The 10109-nt window shown below is 53.3% G+C and overlaps 1 protein-coding gene across 1 annotated transcript; it reads right to left on the minus strand.

The window, feature by feature from the left end:
• Positions 1-1481: 1481 nt before the first annotated feature.
• On the minus strand, positions 1482-8384 carry LOC109733004 (protein NUCLEAR FUSION DEFECTIVE 4-like). The gene is made up of 3 exons (XM_020292210.4): positions 8368-8384; positions 6687-6726; positions 1482-3260 (listed from the first exon to the last, which is right to left on the minus strand). Exon 3 carries the CDS (start codon positions 3210-3212, stop codon positions 1482-1484), a length of 1731 nt encoding a protein of 576 aa, XP_020147799.1. The 5' UTR covers positions 3213-3260; positions 6687-6726; positions 8368-8384.
• Positions 8385-10109: the final 1725 nt, after the last annotated feature.

Here is a 10109-nt window from a genome sequence, read left to right on the forward strand (position 1 = left end):
CTATGTAAAATATTTCAATGCGAAAACAAATGCGATCATAATCGCAACCAAGGTAACAATTGATCCAACGGCATAATGATACCAAGCCTCGGTATGAATGGCATATTTTCTAATCTTTCTAATCTTCAAGCGCATTGCATCCATCTTGATCTTGTGATCATCGACGACATCCGCAACACGCAACTCCAATATCATCTTCTCCTCCTCAATTTTTTTATTTTTTCCTTCAAGAAATTGCTTTCTTCTTCAACTAAATTTAACTTCTCGACAATAGGGTCGGTTGGAATTTCTGGTTCACATACCTCCTAGATAAATAAAATCTATGTCACGTTGGTCGGCATAATTTTCATAAACAATAAATGAACCAATAGTTATAAAGATAATATATACCACATCTGAATCATAGACAGGACGAGGGCTGACGGGGGCGGATACCAAAACCATCGCACTATATAATAACAAGCAATAAAATAGTAAGAAAATTAGACAAGTATCTATCTAAAGTAAGAATTTTTTCTTTCAGAAAGAAGATAAGAACAAGAGGCTCACCATGGTGGTGCCGGCGACGAGATCGGCGCGGGCGATCGACGGCGGTGAAGACGGGAATGGGACGTGACGGGCCGCTAAACCTAGACAAATCTCGAGGAAAATGGAGCTTTGAGGTCGAGCTTCGAGAGGAGAAAGCTTAACTAGTATGGCTCGGGCATTTCATCGAACACCTCATGTGCATAGGAGGTGAGCTAGAGCACCACAAAGTCCTCCCCTCGCCGGCCAGAGAAAAACAGAGCACTGGAGTGCTCTGCTTGCGGGCGAGGGGTATATATAGGCACCTCATTGGTCCCGGTTCGTGGCATGAACCGGGACTAAAGGGCAGCCTGTGGTCCCGGTTCAAGCCACCAACCGGGACCAATGGTGGTGGGCCAGGAGCGAGGCCCATTGGTCCCGGTTCGTCCCACCAATCGGGACCAAAGGGGCCAGACGAACCGGGACCAATACCCCCACGAGGCCCGGCAGGCCCCTGGCCTCACGAACCGGGGCCAGTGCCCCCATTGGTCCCGGTTCTGGACTGAACCGGGACTAATGGGCTGACCCGGCTTGAACCAAAGCCCTCTTTTCTACTAGTGATTGGTGCCTCCTTCCTCCCCCATGAGGCCGTTGCGGACGAGTCACTTCCCTTCTGATCGCCTAGGCAGGGGCAATGACGCTGCCGCGGGTGGACGAGGCCAGGGCGGTCAGAGGCATGAGGGCGCCAGGCGGGTAGCAGGGAAGAGAATTTGTTAAATCTCAGTCGACTGAAACTTAAACAAGCCTTAGCCGATGTTATATTCGTGAGATCTTATGTGAAGATCCATACAATTTTTTAATTTTAGCTTTTGTTTTCATTTTTTACATTCCATACCATTTGACTTAGATTTGCTCAAGTCTCGGCCAATTGAGACCTGGCCACGTAAAACCGTCCGTGAGTCTAGCAGCTCCTGTGTTTACCGGTGTTGACTCGGCTCCTGCGGCCGCTGCTCAACCGCGCAACCACCGTCGGATGAGTCCTGGACGGCCACGGCATCCCTGAACTTGGCGTAGATGTCTCCCTTGTAGAAGCTCCACGTCCTCCACACCAGCACCAGCGACACGAGCGCGCCGCCCACGGTGACGGCCGTTACGATGAGGAACGACTCCCTGAAGCAACGCACGCCCATGCACGTCCTGCTCTCGCCGTCCCCGCGCTGCCTCGCCGCCTCCGCGTCGTAGAGCCGCCCGGCGACGCACACGTTGAGCAGGTAGGCGCCCACGGGGCTGGCCGCGGCGCCCAGGTTGTAGAGCGTGGCGTAGTACCTCAGCCCGAACACCTCGGAGATGATGGCGTAGATGAGCGGCCACTGCGCGCCGAAGCAGAAGCCGACGATCATGGAGGCGGCGTAGAGCGACCACGGCACGGCGAGGGCGATCAGTAGGTGGCCGGCGCAGGAGAGGAGGAGCACCAGCGTGAGCGCGAGCGGCCGCGGGACGCCGTACCGCGCCAGCAGGGCCTCGGACGCGAACCCGGCCGTGACCCGTCCGGCATAGTTCCAGACGCTGACGAGGGAGACCAAGGTGTTGATGCTCTGTGCCGGGTACCCCAGCGACTGCCCGATCTGGCCTATGTTGTCGATCGCCGTCAGCGTCCCGCCCACGCCGCAGATGGTGGCCAGGAACAGCACCAGCATGTCCACGCTCACTAGCGCCTGAGGGATGGAGTAGTCCTCCCCGTGCGCCGGCGGGTTGAACATGTGCTTCAAGCAAGAGCCGAGGCAAGAAGAAGACGACGGCGACGTCGGCGGCGGATGCTCTACCACTTGCACGACTTGAGCGGTTGGCTTCTCGGCGGTCACCCATGTCGATGTCGATGTCGATGTCGGGGGCTCCGGCGGAGGCTCTTGCTGGAGCTCTCTTTTGTAGAGCCAGTAGTAGTAGTAGTACACCTGCCGGACGACGACGGAGAGCAGGGGAAGGATGAGGAGAATGAGCAGCGCGGTGGCCGACGCGGCGTAGGCAGCGTGCGAGAAGCTGCTCTGCTTCTGGACGACGATCATCACGAGTATGTAGGAGGCGAGGGCGACGGAGATGTAGAGGAAGCAGAAGAAAGCGCCATCGTCGTTAGCGCCGGCGCTTCGTCTAGGCGGCGGCGGCTTCACGCGAACGACGGGGAGGAAGACGACGGATACGGCTGCGGGGAGCCAGGCGATGAGCAGCAGGATGGACTTGGAGTCGTCCCCGCCGTAGATGGCGAGGTAGAGCTGCGTGAAGATGGTGCCGCTGAGGCCGACGTAGCCTTTGAGCAGGCCCAGCACGACCCCGCGGCCACTCCCTGGAAAGCTCTTGACGCAGGTGATGAGCGCGCCGGTGCCGGCGAAGGACTGCGATTTGGCCCCAGCGCAGACGTAGGTGCACATGAGCCAGAGCGGCGGGCGCAAGGTCCGGCCGGCGACGGCGAGGTAGACCATGAGGTAGCCGGCGAGGTTCATGGCCGCGCCGACGGCGAGCACGGCCGAGGGCGGCGCGGCCTCGTTGAGGAGCCCGGCGACGACGCCGACGTTGCTGCCGAGGTCCTTGAAGAAGGCGAGCGTGTTGAGCGTGCGCTGGTCGTAGCCCAGCGACGACTTGAGCGCCGTGGAGTAGATGCCGAAGGCGTAGGTCGCCCCCGACGCGGACAGGATGAGCAGGCACGCGAGCGCCATGAACCACCGCCCCGCCACCACCTGCCGGGCGAACCGCAGTGTCACCACCTCCGACTCCGGCACGTCCGCGCCGCCGCCGGACGCCATAACCATAGTTAATATTGGCGCCAAGAAGATCCTCCTCCGCACGTACGGTCGCAGTAGAGTTGGTGCGTATGATTCACATGAAATGTGTTGGTCGTTTGGTTATGATTCTTCCATGATTGATACTACTCACTACTGAAATTTTCATGTACGCCGGATGTAATGCTCTTCACCGAGTGCTAAAACACGGACACTCGGCAAAGCAAGGTTTGCCGAGTGTCACTCTTGGCAAACCCACCGTCACGGCAAACTGACATCTTTGCCGTCACTGCCTCACGGCAAAGAGGCACCGCACGGCAAAGTTGCAGACGCCGAGAGCAGCTCACGGCAAATAGGAGCCACGTGGCATGCTCGTCCGCAACAGACGGCTCCGTCAGTTACTGCGTACTTTGCCGAGCGTCACCCTCGGCAAAGCATATGCAACATCCTTTTTTTGTGTGTGTGTTCTTTCTAACTGACGTGTGGTCCCACTGGTCACATTTATCAGTAAAAGTTTTAAATAACTTGCTAAATATTTTTGAAAAAAATGACGATATCTTTGCCGAGAGCTGCTCTCGGCAATCCTTCTGACCAGCGTGGCCCACATGGGGGCTGACACTTTACATAGCTTTGCCGAGAGCTATGCTCGGCAATGGCCTTCTTTTCCGAGAGCTGCTCTCGGAAAAGTTGTGGCACAACAGTAGTGTCCCAGACGACCATGTTTCCGAGAGGTGCTCTCGGTAGTATATCGTGTTCCGAGTGTTGCTCTCGGAAATCTTTCCCATCCATTCTGCTGTCAAGCTATTTCTTTTCTGATCCCTGCAGATAAAAACAACTGCAGTGCAATTTGATCATATATAGGCATAATTTGATCTAGTCCACACATATATAGGCATAATTTGATCATATATAGGCATAATTTGATCTAGTCCACACATATATAGGCATAGTTAGGGATAGTCCACATGACAAAAGTCGAATGTATTATCCTAGTCGACGTCACACACAAGTCGCAAATTCATACATATTGTCACTACTTGCAAAACACGTGCACGTCACAATAGAAGTACACTTGTTCATATATAGATCATCTTGAGGAGGAGAGGCCATTGGGTTAACATTCCGGAGGAGGAGGAGGGGCATCACTTGCACTGCTTCGAGATTGCATAAGAACCTATAAGATGAGAGTCACGTGAGGGTGGTTCGTCCATATATAATGAATCTTCTACTCTAGTTTAGATAATGTTCTACCTGTAGTTGATCCTCAAGCAGCTTCAACCTCTTGTTCGTGTCTTCCCGTTCCTTTTCTCTGGACTCCTGCTCAGCCTGCCGCCTTTGCTCCTCTTCAACAGTCCGTTGCGTCATTAAATCCTGTAACATGGCATTAGGCTCATGTAGGTTGGAACGGTGCTATTTCGAGGCAAGGACATAAATGAAAGGTTAGGATGCTAACCTTGAGACGCGCTATCTCACGTGATGCGGCGGTTGGGCGACTCCGTATGGACGGAGTTGAGCTGGTGCTCGACGCGCGTATCTCATGCAGCTTGCGATGCGAGGAGGTGGCGATCGCCCCGTTGCAAAGGAGGTGGCGGCCATGGCCCTTCCCCTCGCCAGCAATGATGAGAAGCTCGGGATCAAGGGGCTTGGACGTAGGTTCGGCTTCCTGCCCGTGCACCTCCTGGAAGACCTCTTTGAAGGTCCCCCACTTTTCCTCCGCCAACTCGCTGCAGAACTCGGCGCCATCCTTCCCCTTATGGCCTTCTCTCCAGGGTTCCAGGATGTGGACCGGGTGACCAGCCTTCGCCTCCTGCAAAATTAACCATCAAGTTGATTGAACCAAGATGCACCGTGCGAAAAAGTTAACATCTTAATCCACACACCATGTGTTGCTTGAGAGCGGTTAGGTTCCGGCTCCCCTGGACATGAGCCGGGCCTGGCATTTTGGCTCGTTCATTTCCCTTCTCCACATGCTACGCCTGCCATGCTGGGTCACACCACATGTCAACCAGGGCCTCCCAACAATCCTCCTTCATCCAGGGTTCCTTCACCTAGTCAGACAAAATCGAATAATTGAGGAACAAGAGGGATGAATCAAAGTACTAGCAACCGATGTAGTCACTTACCACTGACAGGTATTCTTGTCGCGACAAGTTGGTCTGGCAAGCAGTCTTCCTTGTCATCTTCTCTCCCTTCTCATCGACCGGCCGACACTGCATCACGGCTTTGTACCGCAGCGTGTGCTTGGTGTCAGAGAGTATCTTTCGGGTAGATTTCACGATGCCTTTGATCGCCTTCTGCTTCTCACCATCCACGCAAGAAAATGTTTGCTACAAGAAAGCATATGGCATCTTCTCACCATCCACGCAAGCAAGGATTTGGATATGGAAAAATGCAGTGGTCGGAGGAAAGATAGTTACAAAAAAAGCATTGATGACCCGAGTGGCCATGGTGACATCGTGCTCATCCTTGTTGTGTAGATAATGCTCCCAGGTTAAACCTGGCGACGGCGGATCATCATCACCTGACTTGGACAATCCAGCGAAGTGCTTCCTCAAGAGGGAGCCGATGACGTGGTTCGGCGGGCGTGCCCCCTAAGGTTGTGTCGGGATAAATTCCCACTGACTGCATGACATAAAAGACAAGCATATTTGAGTGTCAAAGCTGTGGCATCCAAAATATGATGGAAATGAAATGCTTGCTTACCCCTCTCCTGTCGGGCAAATGACAGGACGGTTGCTAGCAGCAGTTGGTTCCGGGACCTTCCCTGGACCACGCCCGGATTTCTTCCTCTTGGAAATGTTGCTCGAGGTAGACCCCGAGCCGTCCGAGGCCTCCATGTCGCCCGACTCGGTAGCGAGCGGATCTGGTCCATCTAAGTCCACTCCGACATCGCCATCCGATGATGACTCGTCGTCGGGAGTGGACTGGTGGGAGGCGGACGACTCGGTCCTACCAATCGGGACTCTCCGGTACTTACTAGTGCCCCCATCAGAATCTGAAAAACAAAATAAATATGGTGAATATTAACCACACTACTTCAATAGGCATCAAACTTTTTTTTCGATCAAAGAAGGGTTTTCCCCTTCCGATTTTCATTAAAGAAAACCAAGCCAACAGGTATTCACTTTGTTGATTAGTTTACATATCTATGTTAGGGACGATGACTAGTTCGATGCTTGGTTTCATTTCAATATAAAAGTGGAGCCGGCCTATATGTCCAAACTAAAAAAATCGTAAGTTATGTGAAAGAAGAGTATAAGCACAACCAAAATGGTAAATAAAAAGTATTGAAGCATACTCCATGGTTTATTCAAGCTTCATTTTAACTGGATGTAATATATGCCAACAAGCATAATTCATATATGATTCAATATACAGAGACGAGAGAGGGAGGAGGGGCCGGTTTTGTACTAACCCGAGGGCATCTCCAGCTGCCGTGCTACCCGAGGAGCTCCGCTGTGACGGCCGTCCTCTCGCTGCATCGAAGAACCGCCGCGCCGGCCGCCGGCCATGAAGCTTGGTGGTGGTGGAGGAGGGGTGGCGGTGGCTGCAGTTGGGGGCGGTGGAGGAGGGGTGGCGGCGGCGATTTTGGCGGCGGCGGTGGCGCGGGGAACAGAGAGGGGGCGGTGGCTGCAGTTGGGGGCCGTGGAGGAGGGGTGGCGGCGGCTGCAGTTGGTGGTGGTGGAGGAGGGGCGGCGGTGGCTGCAGTTGGGGGCGGAGGAGGAGGGGTGGCGGCGGCAGTTGGTGGTGGTTGAGGGTGGCGGTGGCGATTTCGGCGGCGGCGGCGGCGGTGGTGCGGGGAAGAGAAGAATGAAGATAGAAAGAAAGGGGAACGGTTAAGATCTAGGTTACATGCTTTACCGAGAGCAGCTCTCGGAAAAAGCGGCCATTACCGAGAGCCAATAAGCGACCCTCGGTAACAACTGCTCTAATTTTTTGTTTTCCTTCTCTTTGTGTTTTTGTTTGGGAGTATCTTTTTTGTATCTGATATTTCATATGTTTTTACGACCAAAATTTGAAAATGCCATGACTTTTGATGAATTTTTTCGATAAAAGACTTTTGATGCACTCATAGATATATATATGCTTTTTGGGTTAGATTTGTTCAAAACTCAACTTTAAAGAGTGTAAAGTAAAAAAACATGAGCAGTAGCAGTTGTTGACCGTGGACTTCTTCATTGTTGACGTCGTCGTTCTCTTGTCGTGGTGGAGAAGGAGGTTAATGAGGTTCATCTTGGTGTACTTCCTCGTTTTCTTCATCTTGATGTGTCCCACTCGTGGATGCTTCCGTATCAACTCTTCGTTCTCCTTGTCGTGAGGTAGAAGCTTCCACTTGGATACACCCTCTCGGTGCCGAATAATGCCCTAGACCGCCGGGGCCACCGAATGGGTGCTCGATATAGAGACCGCCCGAGGGGGGGAGGGCACCCCTACATGCGTGTGGCCCATGCACATGCATGCAGGGGTGGTGTGCTATTTGAATAAGCAACGCACGTCCTTGACGTGACACGTGCATCACAAACCACACACACGGGCTGGAACGTCGAGGACCGGCTGCGTCCGTCCCCGAGACAGAATCTTCGATGGGTGATCCCATGACAGAACGAGCCTAGACTTGGTCTGTCAACTCGCGATGACGTGCACTAACACGGAGAAGCAGTTATTCACCGTGGACTACACCCTCTCGGTGCCGAATAACGCCCTACACCGCCGGGGCCACCAGATGGGTGCTCGATATGGATACCGCCCGAGAGGGGGGAGGGCACCCCTACATGCACGTGGCCCATGCATATGCATGCAGGGGTGGTGTGCTATTTGAATAAGCAACACACGTCCTTGACGTGGCACGTGCCTCACAAACAACACACACGGGCGGGAACGTCGAGGACCGGCTGCGTTCGTCCCCGAGACAGAGTCTTCGGTGGGCGATCCCATGACAGAACGGGCCTAGACTTGGTCTGTCATCTCACGATGACATGCACTAACACGAAGAAGCAGTTATTCCCCGTGGCCTACCCCCTCTAGGTGCCGAACAACGCCCTAGACCGCCGGGGCCACTGGAGGGGTGCCGGTCTCTAGAACAGGACGAGGCCCATCCGAAGAAGAAAACACTAGACGGTAATTATGATGTGCTAAGGTTGTTTGCCAAGCATGAAAGAAAAAAAAAGTATAATACATATTATCGAGAATGGACAAGAAGGAAAGATATCTATGTTACATGCTTTACCGAGCGCAACTCTCGGAAAAGGTGGCCATTACCGAGAGCCGAGAATCGACCCTCGGTAACCAGTGCTCTAATTTTTTTCCCTTCTCTTTTTGTCTTTGTTTTGCACTATCTTTTTTGTATCTCATATTTCATATGCTTTTACGACCAAAGTTTATAAATTCCATGACTTTTGATGAATTATTTCAAAACTCAACTTTAAAGAGTGTAAAGTAATAAACATGAGAAGAAGCAGTTGTTGACCGTGGCCTACCCCCTCTCTCGGTGCCGGTCAACTTTCTAGACCGGCACCGAGAGAGAACTTTAAAGAGTGTAAAGTAATAAACATGAGAAGAAGCAGTTGTTGACCGTGGCCTACCCCCTCTCTCGGTGCCGGTCAACTTCCTAGACCGCCGGGGCCACCGGATAGCCCATGCATATACATGCGATGGCCTTCTTTGAGAGCACAAGAAGTTTTGAGGCCAACGGAGCAACAGGGCCCGCACTTCCTGCACAAACCGGACACATTCCCTCTCGATACCCATGGACTATCTCGAAGAACGGGCCTAGACTTGGTCTGTCATCTCGCGATGACATGCACTAACACGGAGAAGCAGTTATACACCGTGGACTACACCCTCTCGGTGCCGAATAATGCCCTAGACCGCCGGGGCCACCGGATGGGTGCTCGATATAGAGACCGCCTGATGGGGGGGAGGGCACCCCTACATGCGTGTGGCCCATGCATATGCATGCAGGGGTGGTGTGCTATTTGAATAAGCAACACACGTCCTTGACGTGACACGTGCCTCACAAACCACACACACGGGCGAGAACGTCGAGGACCGGCTGCGTCCGTCCCTGAGACAGAATCTTCGGTGGGTGATCCCGTGACAGAAGGAGCCTAGACTTGGTCTGTCAACTCGCGATGACATGCACTAATACGGAGAAGCAGTTATTCACCGTGGACTACACCCTCTCGGTGCCGAATAACGCCCTAGACCGCCGGGGCCACCGGATGGGTGCTCGATATGGAGACCGCCCGAAGGGGGGGAGGGCACCCCTACATGCGCGTGGCCCATGCATATGCATGCAGGGGTGGTGTGCTATTTGAATAAGCAACGCACGTCCTTGACGTGGCACGTGCCTCACAAACCACACACACGGGCGGGAACGTCGAGGACCGGCTGCGTTCGTCCCCGAGACAGAGTCGTCGGTGGGCGATCCCGTGACAGAACGAGCCTAGACTTGGTCTGTCATCTCGCGATGACATGCACTAACACGAAGAAGTAGTTATTCCCCGTGGCCTACCCCCTCTAGGTGCCGAGCAACGGCCTAGACCGCCGGGGCCACCGGAGGGGTGCCGGTCTCTAGAACATGACGAGGCCCATCCGAAGAAGAAAACACAAGACGGTAATTATGATGTGCTAAGGTTGTTTGCCAAGCATGAAAGAAAAGAACAACAAAAAAGTATAATACATATTATCGAGAATGAACAAGAAGGAAAGATATCTAGGTTAGATGCTTTACCGAGAGCAACTCTCGGAAAAGGTGGCCATTACCGAGAGCCGAGAATCGACCCTCGATAACCACTGCTCTAATTTTTTTTCCTTCTCTTTTTGTCTTTGTTT

Source organism: Aegilops tauschii, chromosome 6, assembly GCF_002575655.3.
Source record: "Aegilops tauschii subsp. strangulata cultivar AL8/78 chromosome 6, Aet v6.0, whole genome shotgun sequence".
Taxonomy (NCBI): domain Eukaryota; kingdom Viridiplantae; phylum Streptophyta; class Magnoliopsida; order Poales; family Poaceae; genus Aegilops; species Aegilops tauschii.

Excerpts from the sequence above, each read along its gene's own strand:
- LOC109733004 (XM_020292210.4), bottom strand. The coding sequence starts at position 3,212 with ATGGCGCTCGCGTGCCTGCTCATCCTGTCCGCGTCGGGGGCGACCTAC.